Source organism: Rhinolophus sinicus, linkage group LG05 (assembly GCF_036562045.2).
Source record: "Rhinolophus sinicus isolate RSC01 linkage group LG05, ASM3656204v1, whole genome shotgun sequence".
Lineage (NCBI taxonomy): Eukaryota > Metazoa > Chordata > Mammalia > Chiroptera > Rhinolophidae > Rhinolophus > Rhinolophus sinicus.
In genome coordinates, this window is record NC_133755.1 from 137930033 (window position 1) to 137948893 (window position 18861).

Here is an 18861-nt window from a genome sequence, read left to right on the forward strand (position 1 = left end):
TTTATCACTGATAGTGGCCCAACGGCACCCTCTAAGATGGCAACCTGATCAATTTAGGGTTGGAAAATCATAGTGTACTAGACTGGAAAAAAATAAATCACCCATATTTATTATGGATTATCATCTCAGCTATTTAAATCCTATTTGAAATTCTGTCTTTTCTTTTAATGAGTTTCATAAATTCGCTACTTGAGGTGTTAAGGTTCAGTACTGCTTTCTTCTATTTATTTAAAAAATTTTCCCTACTTTTTTCAGGCTTTAGAGTATATTCCTTACTTCTGTAATTCTTAAATATCATTAATCCATGTTGTCCTCGGCTTTGCCTGGATTTTGGTCTTATTCCCTCTCGATTTCTATTTACAAGAGTATTTGATTAACTCTTTGTTATTTAATTTGCACATAACCTCTGTTACTAGCTAGGACAGACACCATCTTATTTTTATATATAAGGAAAACAGAAAGGGAGAGATTACGTTAGTGACAAAATCAGAACCCAAAACTATCTTCTGATTTCTATTTTCCATTGACCACTCTCTTTTCCATTTCATTATTTGTTTTATTTGTCTTTCTTTGGTTACTTTCAGTGTGGTTTTGTCTTTGAGATTAGATGCCAGAACTTGGCACTTTAGGGAGATTTTTAAATAAGGACAAGAGAATGCTTCCTGATTTTCTGATTTATTTCTATTAGTTTTTTGATACTGTTAAAATTTTCCTTTAGGTTATTTTTTGCTTTTTTATTTGATTTAGCAATTGCAGGAACAGCAGTAGCACACAATTGATGTTTTAATAAATTAGTTTATAGTGCCTCCTTAATTAGTGTTCTGGTCATAATGAATTCTCTTTAATACAACAAACGTAACCTGTTATTTCTCTCTAAGTTACCTTATACTTTTACACAATAAAGTTCATTTGCCACTTTTCTCTCTGCTTGCCTATCCATGAATGCTTATTTCACTTCCATAATTATTAAGCTGTTGGAATCCCTGATAAAAGGTAAATTTCAATGACCAAGGCAAGCAATTGTTTTCCCAGAGCAAACAAAATGTTACCTAGACCTCTCTCAAAGTCTTTTGAGTGTGATAAACATGTAAATCAAGGAAGAAACAGTTTGATTTTTCAGGTCTTTCAAAGTGTCACAACAAAAATTAGTAACACTAAATGAAAAAAAAAATCAACCATAGCATGGAGGAACAGTTTGTCCTATCAGACAATAGAATTAAAGACAGAAAACAATAAGTTTAAACGAACTTATTTTGAAAGATACAATCAAAATATTTTTTTCCATAAGTGGTTTAACAGAGTTAGTAGAGAAGTCTCCAAACTATTATACCATACTATGCTCTCCTTTTCCTGTTTCTTTGGAATCACTCTTCTATTGTGCATCAACTGCCTAACTTCCTGGAACTCTTTCTCGTACACTATTTTCATTTAGTTTCCATATAGCTGAAACTTGGCTTTCTCCTTCCTGTAGTCCAGACTTTCTTTCCTGTCTGCCTTAGCTCACTCACTCTATTCTCTGTTCTTGGAAGGTCATCTCCCATTAAAAGTTTCTAGAAGCCTTCCAGATTTCCCAGCTAAAAGTCCTCTCCTTTCACTGATTCCACAACACCTGGTAGAATCTTTTGTCGCTTTCTTCACCCATCTCAGTGGATTGCCAGCCTCTTCTGGACAGCAATTGGTATTCCCAACACACTTATCATAGTGCTTCAGTACACTTTTTGTTTAATAAAATTAGGGCAGATCACTTAGAAAGTCCTCTTTGGATACATTACCGCATGGCCACTTCATCTGCTCACTGTCCATCTTGGGCCGTTGGCTTTCCCATGTCACTTATAAATTCTTTCAAAACATTTGAGCGTATGTCATATTGAGAATGATTTATGCTATTCTAATACAGAAAACAAAAGGGGTAGAAGCACACTTCAGGTACTCTGCCAAAGACGAGTTGGGCGATGGAGGCAAAAAAATTGAGGCTACTATTTAGGGAGATGTGATGAGGTAAAAATGTTTCCTTAAAATATGAGGACCCATTGGCTTATGGCTTAGTAATCTTGGTCAAATACGCTAATCGAAAAGGCTCAGGGGTGGTTACACGTCATATATCCCAATTCCTTGAAAATATTTTGGGTTCGTCTGCAGCTGGAACTGAGCGCAGAACTGCCCAAACCCTAAGCCTAGAGCCGCTCACCCCGCCCTCGGCGCCGCCGCACTGCATGCTGGGAGTCGTAGTCCTGGCGGGCTGCTCCCGAAGGACAGAAGGGCACGCGAGTCCAGCCCGCCTCCAGGTTACAGGAGGTCGCTGTCCTGGGCTGCTCCCTTTCGTTTTCTCGCGCGGAGTCTTCCGTGAGCACGGTTGGATTTGTCTGTGCCACCGTCTCTCTTCAGGGTTTCAATAAAGTTTTCCTCTTCCTCCCCTTGTACGGAGCTCAAGATGGCGGCCTCCCGGTCGCCCTTGGTTACTCTGCGATTAGTGCAGAGCCGGCTGAGAGGGAGATGTTTTGAGTGCAGAGCCTGGGCCGCTGCTCTCGCTCCTCCGGCCACCGCCCCTGGGAACCCCTTTTGGAAAGGTCAGTGACTGTGCCATGAGTAGGCCGAGCCGACTGCAAATGACCGGGAAGCCTCGGTCAGTCACCCTCTCTTCTCGATCTCCCCCAACTGCCCTCCTCGTTTCACGGTTTTCAGAGCCCAGGTTCCCTGGAAAAGAGTTTCAGTTTCTCTTGCCCTTCTATTACTGCCTGCCGGTAAAGGAGTCCTGAGCACTGAGGGAGCTGGCCCAGAGTGTCATTTTGAGGGTCAGAGGTCGCCCCGGAGTTTGTTCCTCCAGGCTGTTAGAGAGCTAAGACCTGGTGAGCCCAGGTGTGGGAGTGCCCGAGTAGAAGAGATGCTAGTGTGGGGTTGGGGTCTGGGGACCCTTCCACCTTGCACTTTCCCAATGGTCCAGGCTGGTGACCAGGCACTGGATCTGAAAGCCACGCCTCGGACCCTGCGGGCCCTCGAGGACCTCTGGCTCTCGGGATTCTGGGAACAGAAGTCCACAAGCATTCGCAGATTGAGGAATGGACTCTTCGTGTTCTTTTCAAGTCAGTAGAGGCTTTAGTGGGGTGTGGTTTGTCACCGGGCTTGCTTCATTCATTCAACTGTTATGTGTTCATGAATGAATGGACGTATATTTTGAGTAACCAAGCCCTTAAGGAGTGGTAATTTTACTTCTCTATTTGTATATTCCCACTAAGCTGCGGGCTACTCAAACGCAAGAACGAGGTGTCATTGTTTCCTTAGATTTAGCACAGTATTTGGTGCGTGATGAGCAGATGTGTTTTGGAATGAATGAATGACGTTGTTCTTATTGTCTTTCCCATCAGCATTTATGCTTCCCCTTTTCTCATTTCCAAGCAACCCCCTCTTACATGTCTTAATAAATTGATTCTCATTGGCTGATTTAGCTAAAACTCCACCAGTCTTTGACTATTATCATCAATAGAGTTGAAATTACTACTAGAACTGTGATTATCATCTTAGGTTTTTCTGCAAAGTTTAGCATAATCCACTTCATTTGTAATGGAATATTTTGGTATCATAAGGTTTGGATCATATTATAAACTTTATTTTTAATTTTTGGAATAGGCAATAAAAGCAAGTGATACAAAATTCAAAAGGTGGAAGAAGAAATACAATAAAACATAACACTCTCTTCCACTCCTGTTTCCTAGCTGCTTAGTTTTCCTCCCAAGAGGCAACCTCTATACTAGTTGTTTACGTACGCTTGAAGAGACATTCTGTGTATGTACAAACATATAAATATATGTATTAAAAAAAATAGAAGTGGTAACACACACACTGTTCTGTTCCTTTTTATTATTTTATTTAGTGTATCTTGGAGATCATTCTATATCAATAAGTATAGAACTCTGCCTCATATTTTAAACGGTTAAAATAGAATTCCATTCTATGCATGGACCATAATTTATGAAAATTAGGATTTAAGGAACATCATCCTAATGACATATAAGATTTACTGAATTCTTATTCTATGTCATGCAATACTGAGTGCTTTCTACATAACATTATGCTGAGTGCCTTCTACATACCTTATCTCATTTAATTATTATTTGGGGGATGATGAATCCAAGATTGTGGAAGTTACATGGCTAGGTAAGTGGCAGAAATTGTGGGTTCAGGTAAAGGCTATACTTGGACGTACAACCGAACCTAAAGACTATGCTATTAACCTGTGCTCATACTGCCTTCTGCACTCAAAATTTTGCTGAGTGTAGAGATTTGATGAAAATGCAATTAGGATAGAGGTCAATTTAACTGTAACTAAAGATACTCCCTTCCCTCTTTAAATAAAAGAAAAATTTAAGTTGAAATGTTTAGTATTTAGAGTCTTACAAATTTTTCTATGACTTTCTTGATTTTTTTTTGGTTATTTACTGTTTATTTTTATATGTTATCTCCTTTTTTCATCTTTTCAAGTCTACTTACTACAGTGTAATGTGATGAAAGCAGTGGCTTCATGTTAAAAGAATAAAATAGATAAAGGAAAAGAATGAGGGGAAAGGAAGAGCGTGTTTTTAAATTTTATTTTGCATGTTCTTAACTTTGTTTTTATGTGTCATCTAAGCTTTAATGCCAGCCCTGGCTCCAAGACATTGTGGAAATTGGAACTGTGAAAACTTGAAGGGTCCTAAAATGCTGTTCATCGAAATCACCTGATTGCCTAACTTTAAACTCCTTAGGAAATACATTATGAATTCTATTTTGAGATAGGTGTATTTCCATTAATAAGATTATTAAAAATCGAAAGTGAAATTTGATATCTTATGTAATTTAAGTATATATGCTCAATTTTGATTTCACCCTTGTTTTCTTTGAGGTCTTAGTGTATCTTCATTTAATGCAACAGCTATTCAACCTCTAGACAGTTAAGGGGAAGTATTTTATTAGGAATCAGCGTGTCCATGGTGTGGGTGTTAAATGCCTCAAAATTGCTAATTCAGTTAAAGCCTTGTATTAAGTATGTGTGTGTGGGGAAAGTGAATGAAATTGAGTTCCAGCCCTTAAATAGCTCAGTCTTGGAAGGGAGATGAAATTACAATAGCTAACACTTACTGAGCCCTTTCTTTGTTCCAGGGAGTCTGCTAGCAGTTTCTCTCTCTCATAATTTAATCTTCATAAAAACTCGATATATAAAATTATTTTATGTTTGTTTTATAGATGAATAAGCAGGCATGGCCACTCAACTGGGATTTGAACCCAGACATTTTTGCCAGAACCACAAACTTAACCACTATGTTCCGCTAGCTACTTACCATAACAATGAACATTAATAACACCATGATCTAGGCCCATCTGGAATATTGAAGGACTACAGTGGAGAAAGCAGCTCTGCTTGGAGAGGGAAGGGTTTTTTAGCAAAAGTGTAGAAGGGAGCTGTACATAGTCCTAATTTGCTTATGGTCCATTCGTGAGCACAGCTAGAGATGAAGCTTGGAGGGTGGGCTGGGATCTGGTTAGAAGAGCCCTGTACACGTGTCAAGGCAATGTCAGGCTCAGTGGGATGCTGTTGGAGGTTTCTTAGGAAGTGGTCAGATTTTTTTAGCATGATTATTCTTGTGGCCACCTGAAAAACAGATCAGGAATGCCTGGGATGGGGTGGGGGTGGGGATTTGGAAGCAGGGTGATTGTTTAGAAGGAAGTGGTAATAGTTCAGGGGAAAGTGTTTTAGGGCCTCAGTTACTGCCCTGGTGAGGATGGAGAGCAGGGCAACTAAGGAGGAAATTCAGAGACATTGCTTTGATAGAATTGATAGGCTTTGGGAGAGACAAGGAAAGAGAGGAGTTAAGGTCAGTTTAGGTTTCCTAGTTTGGGTAATTTAATGGCATTGCCAAAGTACCTATCAAGGCAAACAAAACAAAAAGTAAGCCCAGGGCATTTTAGGGGGAGATCACATTTTGGATTTGTTATATTTGAGGTGTTTATGACGCTTCCAGGTAAATAAGTCCAATTAATTGTAGGAAATATGGGGATCTGGGACTAAGAAAGGAAATTTGAGGTGTTGGGGGCCCTGAGAATGGAAGAGCTTGCCTGGGAATATTTGTGGAGTGAAAAGGAGAAAGGACTGAGGTTGAGTCCTTGAGGAAAACTGACATTTTAAAGCTGAAGAATGGGAACTTGTCACGGAACAGTGAGGTCATAGGAGAACTAGGAGAGAAGCCAACGAGGAAAATGTTTCTAGGTTTTCTAAAACTGAAAATTAGCATATCTGAAATTCTATTTTATGTAAGCAAACCTTAGAATTTAAGTTTATTTCCTAGAGGCAAGGTAATGTGAGTCACATCTTGGGATTTCTTCTTCTTATAGTATCCTTCTGTATCTCAATGTTATATTTTTAGGTGTCTCTTATTAAATGATGAATCGTATTTACCTTTAGCTCCACAATCTCTTTAGTAAATGTCCACAGGAGATCTCAATTAGGTATTAATATGAGTAGAACTAATCTACCTTAGCCATATGAATTGGTATAATTTATTCATAGTATAGATTAATAGTTAAGAAAATGGGCTTTGGATGTTTATTTACCCAATTAGATGAACACTCTAAGTGAAACTTCGTGTTTTTTGGATCTCCGTTAACATTTATTATCATATTAGGAAAGAATGTTCATGTCTACTCCTGAGACTAACTATATAATGGTTGCTTTCCATTAATTTTTTTTTTTTAAAAAAACATAGCACAGCTTATTATATAAGCATAGCGAGTACCCTAGATGTAGTTCTAGAGTAGAGGATGGGGCAGATGAAATGGGTAGACCCAAGAGTAGAACTGATGGAAAGGAACTTCAAAGGGCCAGAAATGGATTATTGAGCTACTGTTTATTAGCACTACTTCATACCTTAAGAGCTTTATTCTCTTTGTTTAAGTAAATGATGACTATTTAAATGGTGTATAAATATTTTGAATTTGTCTTTTCACAAAAAGTACCACAGAAATAATGGATATTAAGGGTCTAGAAATTGGTAGTTCAGCGTTTGGGCCCAGTGCAGTATATGCTCTATGAATTCTCTGACAAAAGTTCATCTAGCTTCAGCTTGATTTCTTAGGTTACTCATGTTTTCTCTGACCTGTGACTAAGATTTGTTCTAATTTCTCCCTTTTGTATATGTCCGTTCCTGCTGTGTTTTGTCTTCCTTGCCTAAGATCTAAAGTCCTCCATTGAGGTCCCATTTCTACGCCTGCCCTACTGAAGGTACTGGAGGTACTTCAGGGTCTTTTTTTTATAACCTTCTTTCACTTCTTACTTCCTGCTTGTCCTTTCTTATTTCTTCTTTTCATCCAGATCATTCTAGAAGTTACTTTTTCAATACAGTATCTAACCTTATTCTTGACTAGGTGTGGCAGTTTTCAACAAATTTTAAAGCATAAATATAAAATTTTTAGAGTATTTCCTTCATAGCTTCTTAATGCAATTTATATCTTAAATGTAACTCCTGTAAGAGTCCATTTAATTTATTAGTTATTTTATTTTTAATATTTATTATATTTATTGGGGTGACATTGGTTAATACAATTATATAGGTTTCAAGTATACAATTCTATAATAAATCATATATATATATATATATATATATATATATATATATATATATAGTATTGTGTGTTCACCTTCCAAAGTCAAGTCTCCTTCCATCACCACATAATTGACCCCTCTTCTTCCACCCTCTTTCCCCCCTTACCCTCTAGTAACCACCAAACTGTTGTATTGGGTATATAAGTTTTTGTTTGTTTGTTGCTTTCAGTTTTACATCCCACATATGAGTGAAGTCATATGGTTCTCAACTTTTTCTGTCTGACTTATTTCGCTTAGCATGATAATCTCAAGATTCATCCATGTTGTTACAAATGGCAACATTTCATCTTTTCTTATGGCTGAGCAATATTATACTGTATATATGTACCACATCTTCTTTATCCAATCATCTGTTGAAGGACACTTCAGTTGTTTCCATGTCTAGGCCACCATGAATAATGCGGCAATGACCATAGGGGTACACATATGTAAGATTCCATTTTAAAATTCTCATTTATATATGTGTGTGAGGGTATAAAATTTAAAATAAATGAATAGAATGAAGAGATGTTACTTTTCTTTATCTTTTGAAGGAAAATAGATCCCTTACATCTCATTATTAAATAATGTATGAGCAGGGTGAATATTAAGGAGTTACTCAGTATGCTAGGCCATGCCTATAATTACTTCAGAATAGCTTTACTCAGATTTTTAGGCAGTATTCTACTGATTTGTTATCATGAAATTTAAAGTACTATTTCTTTTCTTTTGTTAAGTTACACACATTGGCACATTTAAGGTTAACTAGCTTCTAAAGGAAAAGAATGATAACCAGCAAGCATTTAGTTTTAATTTTCATAATTTTTCTACTTAAATCAAAAGCACCCTTTTAAAGTTCCTAAATCAGCCTTTTTTTTTTTTTTTTTTTTTTTATAAATAAAGTAAATCATCTCATGATGCATTCCTTGATGATGGCTTATGTTGTTTTTCTAAAGAAAGAATTTAGTTAAAATTTGATTTTCTTCTATTCTGTACTTTGTTTTTTTCATCACTGACTCAAACATAGGTCTTTAATGTCACTGGTAAATCTGACTTTTTGGTCATTGGTGACCATTGCAGTTTTCAAAAAGCAGCTGGATATTTGTCTTTTGGGTATGATTAAACATATTAGGGCATAAATGGGCTGCCTATGACCTTAGCATGGGCTTCTATCATTGTAGGAGAACATTTCTGGTCAGTGGCGACTGTTTATAGTTTGTTAAAATTAGCACATGTACAAATAACTCATGAATAATTGTGAACACAGTATTTGAATGGATGTTTAACAAATATGCATTAAAAATCTAATTACAGTAATGAAGTTTACAGCTGAAATTTTAATGCAGCCCTTTAGAAATATTAAATGTGCTTTTCCTGATTGTGCATTTTTCTCTCAGCAGTTGGGTAAACATTTTAAACTGGAAATCTAAATTCCTTATATAGTTTTGATATCATTTAACTAAGTGTGTATTCTTTTTGGCAACAATCTTCTTTCTTTTTGTGAAGAAGTGAAGCTCCTTTTATTCTATAACTGCTACTTGGACAAATTTTGATCGGTTTTTTTCTTAGGACTGGTGAACATATGGGACACCAGATGAATAATAAAATGTGACCTGGACAGACTAGATTGTGATTTTTCTTTTTAGATCTACTTTTATTTTCTTAATTTTTATTTAAAAAATTATTTTTAAATTACAGTTGACATTAACTATTATATCAGTTTCAAATGTACAGGATAGTGGTTAGACATTTATATAACTTAAGAAGTGATCCCCCCCAATAAGTCTAGTACCCACCTGAAACCAGACGTAGTTATTATAATATTATTGACTGTATGCCCTAAGCTGTACTTTACATCACTGTGACTATTTTGTAACCACCAATTTGTACTTCTTAATCTCTTCCTCCTTTTTTGTCTATCCCCCCAACCCCCTCTTATCTGGCAACCATCAAAATGTTCTCTGTATTATGATTTTGTTTCTGTTTTTTTGTTCGTTTGTTTTTTAGGTTCCACATATAAGTGAAATTATATGGTATTTGTTTTTCTCTGTCTGACTTACTTCACTTAGCATAATAATGCCTGGGTCCATCAATGTTGTCGCAAATGGTAAGATTTCATTCTTTTTTTCTGGCTAAGTAATATTCCATTGTATATATGTTCCACATCTTCTATCCAGTCGTCTATTCATGGACACTTAGGTTGCTTTCATATCTTGGCTATTGTAAATAATGCTGCAATGAACATAGGGATGCATATATTTCATCAAATTAATGTTTTGAATTTCTTTGGAAAAATACCCAGAAGTGGGATTGCTGGGTCATATGGTAATTCTGTTTTTAATTTTTTGAGGAAACTTCATACTGTTTTCCATAGTGGCTGCACCAATTTGCAATGCCACCAAGAGTGCATGAGGGTTCCTTTTTCTCCACATCCTTGCTAACACTTGTTATTTGTTGATTTTTTTGATGATCGCCATCCTGACAGGTGTGAGGTGATATCTCATTGTGGTTTTAATGTGTATTTTTCTGGTGATTAGTGATGTTGAACATCTTTTCATATGTCTACTGGCCATCTGTATGTCCTCTTTGGAGAAATGTCTATTCATGTTTTCTGCCTATTTTTAATCTGGTTATTTGTTTTTTTTGGTGTTAAGTTTTATTAATTCTTTATATATTTTGGATATATATTACATATATCCAAATATATATTACACATATAATATATATAATTATATATGTATATAATTACATAATTATTGGAAGTATCATTGGCTAATATCTTCTCCCGTTCAGTAAGTTGTTTTTTCGTTTTATTGATGGTTTCCTTTGCTGTTCAAAAAACTTTTTAATTTGATGTAGTCCCATTTGTTTATTTATTTGTTTATTTTTCCTTGCTTGAGGAGACATCCAAAAAAATATTGCTAAGAGCAATGTCAAAGAGTTTACTGATTGTGTTTTCTTCTAGGAATTTTATGGTTTCAGATCTTACTTACATTAAATGTATCTGTCTATTTATCTCAATACCATTTATTGAAGAGATTATCTTAATCTCATTGTGTATTCTTGCCTCCTTTGTCATAGGTTAATTGACCATATAGGAATGGGTTTATTTCTGGGCTCTCTATTCTGTTCCATTGATCTGTGTGCCTGTTTTATGTCAGTACCATACTGTTCTGATTACTATGGCCTTGTAATATAATTTGATATCAGGTAGTATGATAACTCCAACTTTGTTCTTCTTTCTCGAGACTGCTTTGGCTATTCGGGACCTTTTGTGGTTCCATATAAATTTTAGGATTCTTTGTTCTAGTTTTGTGAAAAATGCAATTGGTATTTTGATAGGGATTGCACTGAATATATAGATTGCTTTGGGTAGTAAGGACATTTTAACAATGTTAATTCTTCCTATCTATGAACATGGTATATGCTTCCATTTATTTATTTTTTCCTCAATTTCTTGTTTTATAATTTTCCTAGTACAGGTCTTTTACCTCCTTGGTTATATTTATTACTAGATATTTTCTTTTGGATACAATTGTAAGTGGGATTGTTTTCTTAATTTTTCTTTCGGATAGTTTGTTAGTGGTGTCTAAAAATACAATTGATTTCTGATTATTAATTTTGTATCCTGCTACTTTATTGAATTCATTAATCAGTTCTAGTAGGTTTTTGGTGGACTCTTTAGGGTCCTCTCTACATAGTGTCATGTCATTAGTTAGATTGTGTTTTGGTTTCATTCTGTAATACTGAATCAATCATTTAATTTGGTATTTCTGTTTTCTCATCTGTATAATGGGATTAATTATCCTCACTACTTTTCTTGCATGTCATTTATGAGGCTCAAATAATTTATTATATAAGAAAGTCCTATGAAAACTATAAGAAATGTTTTTTAAATGTGGGACTATGCTAGGAGTAATTGAAATATTAATGCTGAAATGCCAGAGGTGGTGGGTTCCAGTCAGTGAATAGAAATGGAATGATCTCAACACTATATAGAATTACTAAAACCATTTTAATTGGGGGAGGACTCACTTATATTAACAATGGCAAAGGGCTCGGTCTGATTTCAGTGCTTTGAATTCTAGAAAATACAGTTTTGATTTTTCTAAGATTGTTCAAAGGGCTTCTGTAGATAACCAGGGATGGTTTTTGTTCTCCTGCACTTAATTAACTCCTTTTCTCTGGATATTCTGAACATCTAGAGAGGTTCTTAGAAAATACAAATTATTACTTTTGTCATGATGTTTAAAAGAAAGCTGTTGAAATTTGATTTATAGTATGCAGGTAAGTCACTAAGGTAAAATATTTTCATTTATAAGATACTGCTTATGGATACTGTTTTCAAAGGAATTCAAGTAGTTGTGAATTATTTGCTGTGCAACAAGATATAAAGATAGCATTCATAGAATCATCGAATATTAGAGTTGAAGAGGACCTCTGGGTCATGTAGTCAAATGTCAGATGAGCATAGTATAATTTCTGCCTTAATTGTTTCTTTTTGAGGCATCCTATTCGTTTTTGGATAGCCCTAATTGTAGGTTACTTTTTCTCTGTCCTGTTGCAAAGTTTTGGTGGCCAAGTCATATTCATGTCTCACTTTAAGACTCCTAGGGCTATTAAGACAGGTCTTTCCAATTTGTATTTGATTAGTTATTTTTTTTCTATTTAAAAAATAAATTATTTTTAATTATAAAATACTATATGTACATAGAAAATGCAGAAAAGACAACTACTGTTGACTTTATTTATTATTTATTTATTTATTTATTTATTTATTTAAGGAGGGCGCAACTCACAGTGGCCCATGCGGAGATCGAACAGGCAACCTTGGTGTTATTACTAGCACCACGCTCTAACCAACTGAACTAACTGACCACCTGTTTGTTTTTAAAGTATACTTATTACAGTATAAGATTCATTTAGAAAATTATACAAATGATAAGTATAAAGCTCAGTAATTTTTTCATAAAAAAGAATAGATCTATGTAAATACAACCTAAATCAAGCAATAGAACATTCGTAGTACCTGGAAGCTCCCATTGTGCACCCTCTAAGTCACTAGCTTTTTACTCGCAGCAGTAATCAACTTCCTGATTTATACTACTACTGATTTATCCATTCATCTGTTGATGGACACTGGTTGTTTTCATGTCTTGGCTATTGTACATAATGCTGCAATGAATATGGGGATGCAGATATCTTTTTGAGGTAGTGATTTTGTTTTTATTTGCATAAATACCCAGAAGTGGAATTGCTGGATTCTGTTTCTTAGTGAATCGTAGGAATTCTTTATATATTCTGGATATGAGTTCTTTGGCAAATATATAGATTATAAATATTTTTTACCAGTCTGTGGCTTGCATTTTCAGTTTTTAATGGAGTCTTTTACTGAAAAGAAGTCTGTAATTTTAATGTAGTCCACTGATTAGTCTTTTTTTGGGTGCCCTATTTAAGGAATCTTTGTTTACCTTAGGTCATGCAGGTATTCTTAAATTATCTTTTAGAAGCTTTGTTGTTTTACTTTTCACATTTAGATCTATGATCCATTTGGAATTAATTTTTGTGTATAATGTTGGGTTGTGGTAAAGGTTTATTTTTTTTCCATGTTGTTTTCCAGTTGATCCAGGAATATTTTTTGAATAGAGATCTTTTTTCTGGGCTATTGCAGTGCCACTTTTGACATAAATCAAGTGACCATATATATGTGAGCCTCTATTTTGTTCATTGGTTCTATTCTTGTGCCAATATCACACTGTGCTAATTCTTTAGCTTTATAAGTCTTAATATGTGGCTGTATGTCTTCCAACTCCACTCTTTGTTCAAGATTGAGAAGACCTGAGCTGTCTGACCCATAGCCACTAGCCATATATGGAAACTGAGTACTTGAAATGTGGCCAATGTTACTGGGGAACTAAATTTTTAATTTTATATTTAATTTCAATTAAATATAAATTTTAAAAAAGGATACTTGATTCAGCTATTGGAAAACTTTTATTTTTAATATATTTGATTTTTTACAGCAGTTTTAGGCTTATAGCAAAATTGGCAGCTGCTCAGATTTCCTCCACACCCCCTGCTCCCAACACATCCAGAGCCTCCCGCATTAACATAAGGATTTTACTTTTTACATCCCCACCAGCAACATGAGAATTCCAATTTCTCTACATCCTCTCCAACATTTACTATTGTCTTTTTCATCATCAGCATTCTATGGGTGTGAAGTGCTATTACATTGTGGTTTTGGTTTGCATTTAATTTTCCCTAATGACTAATGATATTGACCATTTTTTCATGTGCTTCTTTAGCATTCAGATATCTTATTTGGAGAAATGTCTATGCAAATCCTTTGCACATTAAAAAAATGGGTTGTGTGTCTTATTATTGTTAAGTTGCAAGAGTTCTTTATATATTCTGGAGCCATGTTCATTATCAGACATGTGACTTGCAAATATTTTCTCCCATTCTGTGGGTTGTATTTTCACTTTGTTGATAATGTACTTTGATGCATAAAAGTTTTGATTTTGATGAAGTTTAATTTATTTTTTCTTTGGTGACTTTTGCTTTTGGTGTCATATCTAAGAAATCATTGCCTAATCCAAGGTCATGAAGATTTACAATTACGTTTTCTTCTAAGCATTTTATAGTTTTAGCTCTTACATTTAGGTTTTTGATCCCTTCCTACTGGGATTTAATGGAGATTCATTAAGTCTGAGTTTCACAGGTGATTGGGATATCCAGACAGGATTGGGCTTAGAAAATTCACATTAAGAGAGTAGATTGGGGATTGGCAAACTTTTTCTGTAAGAGGCCAGATAATAAATATTGTTGGCCTTGCAGGTCTCTGCCAAGTTTTGCATGGTCTCCGTTGCAACTGCTCAATTTTGGTATTGTAGTGTAAAAACAGCCATAGGCAATATATAAATTAATGGGCATGGCTGATTTGGCCTGCAGGCCATCGTTTGCAGAGCTCTGGACTACTAGATAAATATTCACATATATTTTCTTTTTTTGGCTTTGAATTTTTAAATATTTACATTTTAGAACCATCTGGAAACTACATTGTATGTAGTATGAGGAGATAATCTAATTTTTAATTGTCTTCCAGTTTTCCAAATGTCTCTTGTTGAATAATCTATTGCTTTCCACTGCTTAATTCATTTATCCAACAAATATTTATTGTGTGCTTTTATGCGAGGCATTGTGGTGCTAGGTTTACAGTGAATTAAACAGGTATGGGACGTTCCCTCTTGTAGCTTGCAGTCCAGTTGAGAGGGCAGAGAAAATGAACAGCAAATATATAATTTACAAGTTGGGTGATAAAAGAAAAGAACAATGATAAGACTTGGTGTGCTTTCCTCTTTTATTCTGTTAAATTATTCCATAAAGACTTCTTTTTGGAATATCTTTTCTACTCGTAGTCATTGATCTCTTTTTCAGTGTTTTAGATTTATTTTCACATCTGGTAGTCAAGATCCCCCTCATTGCTTCTTCATGATTTTCTAAGGACTTTGGATTAGGATTTTAGTAGGGCTGTATTTAATCTGTAAATTAGTTGGTGAAGAATTGGCAATGTTATAATGTTGTGCCTTTCTTTCTAATAACATTTTGTCAGTGTTTCCCAAATTTTCACTTCTGCCTTTGAGAAAGATTTCAGTTTTTTGATACAGATCTTACAAATTGATTGTTAATTTTATTCTTCTCTGTACTATACTTTCTGTTGTAATTGTAAGTGGAATCCCTTTATTTTTCTATTGTATTTTCCAACTGGTTATTGCTAGTATGTTTGAAAGATAAAGCTGTTAAAATATTTTTCCAGTATCCTTCTTCTTTGATTAAGAGGGGCCACAATCAAGCCACTGTATTTGTTCAAGTGCACAAGTGGCTTCCTGTTGCCTTCAATATTACATTCCAACTGCATATCACTGCAAGGCCCTGTGTTACCTGGTTCCTTTATATTTCTCTAGTAGCCCAACTCTTGCCCCTATCTGCCTTCCACTTTATATGGCAGCCATACTGAACTTGTTTCATTTTCTTTGGGGTGCTCTACTGTCGCTTTTCAGAGCCTTCTTTCAGGCTAATGCATCTCCTTCCCTTCCTTCCACCTTTCCCTGCCTGACTCCTCTTTTGTTCTCAGTTGAAACATCATCTCCTCTGAGGACCCTTCCTTAACTCCCTAGTCGAGGTTACTGGCTGTGGCTCTGTGATCTCTTAGCACCCTCCACTTCCCTTCCCTGCACACCCCACTTTTTATAAGTTGTTTATTCTTTTTTTTGTTGTTGTTGTATTCCTCCCCCCGCCCTCCTGCAGTGCACCTTTAGTATTTCGAGTACAGTTACACTGTCTGTCTAGCTCACCACTGGTTGTATTAAAAGATTTTAGCATAGAGCTTTGCACTCTATACCGTGTTTCCCCGAAAATAAGACCTAGCCGGACCATCAGCTCTAATGCGTCTTTTGGAGCAAAAATTAATATAAGACCCGGTCTTATTTTACTATAATATAAGACCTGGTATAATATAATATAATATAATATAATATAATATAATATAATATAATACTATATTAATTTTTGTTCCAAAAGACGCATTAGAGCTGATTGACTAGGTCTTATTTTCGGGGAAACACGGTAGATGCTTTACAATTATTTGTTGCTTGTTGAATTCTTCTGCTTAATAGGTTTGGAAGTAGCATTACGTTTTGGAACCTAAATACACCTTAGTTAAGTTTCATGTTGGTAGTTCCATCCCAGTTTTGCAGCACCAACGTCATCCTGAATCATGATTATGATCCAGCATTGGTTTGTTTTTGCGTCATCTTCATATTTGAGGGCTAGGTCACCATGTCTTCATTTAGTGCAAATATATTAATATTTTGTTCTCAAAGCTCAAAGAGGTGTTACTAAATCTTGTTTGTCAAAATTCTTAAAAGCCAAGTATATGAATACAAGGGCTTTTAGATTTATATGGAAAGGAATTTCTTCCGTCTAACTCTTCAACTTTGGGCTTTTAATAGAAAAGCTGTTGCTGCTGGTGGGTTTTGGAAGAGTGTGGAGGCAGGTTGACCGTAGAGAGCAGGCAGGGCAGAGCCTGGCAGGGCCTGAGGAGGATGGGGAGCCAGGAGGAGTGGATTGGTGGTTGCTCCAGGAGGCCTGAGTACTTAAAATGAGAGCGGCTGAGAGAGGTTTGTGTTTTGATTTTCTGTTGCCTGAGTGCAACAAAGGGGAGCCTGGCCTCACTGGTGTATGTATTATGGTGGTTTAAAGAGGGTGACGTCCTGCGGGGTTTAGAGTCACTTAGCTTCAGATCCTGGCTAGGTCATTCACTTAAGTTTTCTGACCTTTTGAGGTATTTTAGTTTTCTTATTTGTAAGGAATAATATCCCCTTCAAAAAATTTTTTTTGAGATGTAAGATAATATATAGAAAGAAAGTGCTGTTTGTGCACTGGGTGTGTAGTAGACATTTATTAGTTTTCTGTTTTCTTTATTTTTCAGAATTCTGTCACTCATGAATTTTCAAATGAATCCGAATTTTGCAAAGAAAACCTTAAAGTGTTAAAATGAAGATAAAGTATATAGCTTTTCTGGGTTACGTAAATACCTCTTATAGTCTGTTTATTTCATATAACTTCCTTAATTATTCCATTGAAGTAAACACACATAGTGCCTTAAAGTAGATTCATCACAAATTGTATCGAATACTTATTTCTGGGTATACAACTGTATGAATAATGAGTGACTAATGCAAAAACATAGTTTTCTTTACTTTGGAAACTTTAAATTTGTGCAGTCATGTGTCATCTTGCCTATCTTTATTTCTTTCCCTGGATCATAGGATATTTTTGAGCTGAGAAATCTTTACAGAATGTTTTTAAGCTGAACCCTACTTTATTGACAAGTTGTGTATAGTTTCTGCACTTTAAACCACATCTTTATTGACTTTGAGTATGAAGTTGGCATTTGGTTATCATTTAGTCTCAAGTATTAAAACAAAAAACATTAAGGACGAAGCAAACCTTTAAAATCACATTTCTTAAAGGGAAAATGCTTACTTTCTATTGAAACAGTATGGTCCACCATTTTGCTTAAGTCTCTAAAGAATATCTCTGACATACTTGTAACTACCTACCTCTGTGAAGAATTAGAAATCCATTCCAATTTAAAGCACCAAAGAACATGAAAGCCACCTAACCCCTGTGTTGTTATCACACTGGCTCTATGGAAACAGCGTCAATATAATTAAGCTTTATGACGTGTATTTGGGTTCTCCAGAGAAACAGAACCAATAGGATGTGTATACATTTAGAAAGATTTATTATAAGGAATTGGCTCACACAGTTGTGGAGGCTGACAAGTCCCGACATCCTCAGTTAGCAAACTGGAGATGCAGAGACTCAGGAGTGTTGGCGTGTGGCTCCAGTCCAAGTCTAAAGGTCTGGGAACCAGAGGAGCGACAATGTAGGTGTAGGCCAAAGACTGGCAGGGCCAAGACCCAGGAAGAACAGATGTTTACGTGTGAGTCCAAAGGCTGGAGAAAAGTGATCTCCCAGCTTAACCTCTTCCTCGCGGGAGGGCCAGCCTTTTGTTCTAGCCAGCCCTTCAACTGATTGGATGAGACTCACCCAGCTACTGGGGAGGGCAGACTGGGGAGGGCAATCTGCTTTCCTTAGTCTACTGATTCAAATGTTAGTCTCATCCAGAAACACCCTTCCAGACACACCCAGAATAATGTTTGACCAAATGTCTGGGCACCCCATGGCCCAGGCAAGCTGACGCATAAAATTAACCATCCCAACATATGTCAAGACCATGATTGTCTTCTGTGTGGCAACAGTGATTCCCCACATGTTCTTACGATGCAGCAGTCCAGGTACCCTATTTGACAAGTAAAAGTATAATACAAGCGCAGGAAGGAGTAAGTTCCTATCCTCATCTCCTTTTGAAGAGCATCACGGGAAACTTAGGCAGAAGCTGACTTTCCCTGAGGCATCATTGGCTAGGATGGTGATCACGGGCCCCACCTGCCATGGAGAATGACGTTACTGTGACTGAGAGTCAAAACGGTGGAGTCAGGAGATGGATCCAGAGGGTGTGACTCCAGAGCCCACACTCTTTCCACTGGAACATGCAGCTCCCCTGCGCCTGTGGGTACAAATGCTGGCTGCAGCACTACTGGTCGTGGGAACACGGACGGGTTACTTAGCCCTTCTGTGCCTCAGTTTGTTAAGCTTTAAAGTAGGAATAATGTTAGCAC

General features: G+C 36.0%; 1 protein-coding gene across 3 annotated transcripts in view; it reads left to right on the forward strand.

The window, feature by feature from the left end:
• Positions 1 to 2201: 2201 nt before the first annotated feature.
• AFG1L (AFG1 like ATPase) overlaps positions 2202 to 18861 on the forward strand; it is a 193543-nt gene continuing 176883 nt past the window's right edge. For 2 of the 3 annotated variants that reach the window (XM_074333372.1, XM_074333371.1), the window contains exon 1: positions 2918 to 3080. In XM_074333372.1, coding sequence (XP_074189473.1) covers positions 2933 to 3080 — 148 coding nt within the window. In that variant the 5' untranslated portion in view covers positions 2918 to 2932. Of the gene's footprint in view, positions 2568 to 2917; positions 3081 to 18861 lie in introns of those variants that run through there. The other variant, XM_019735074.2, reaches the window with a different exon arrangement.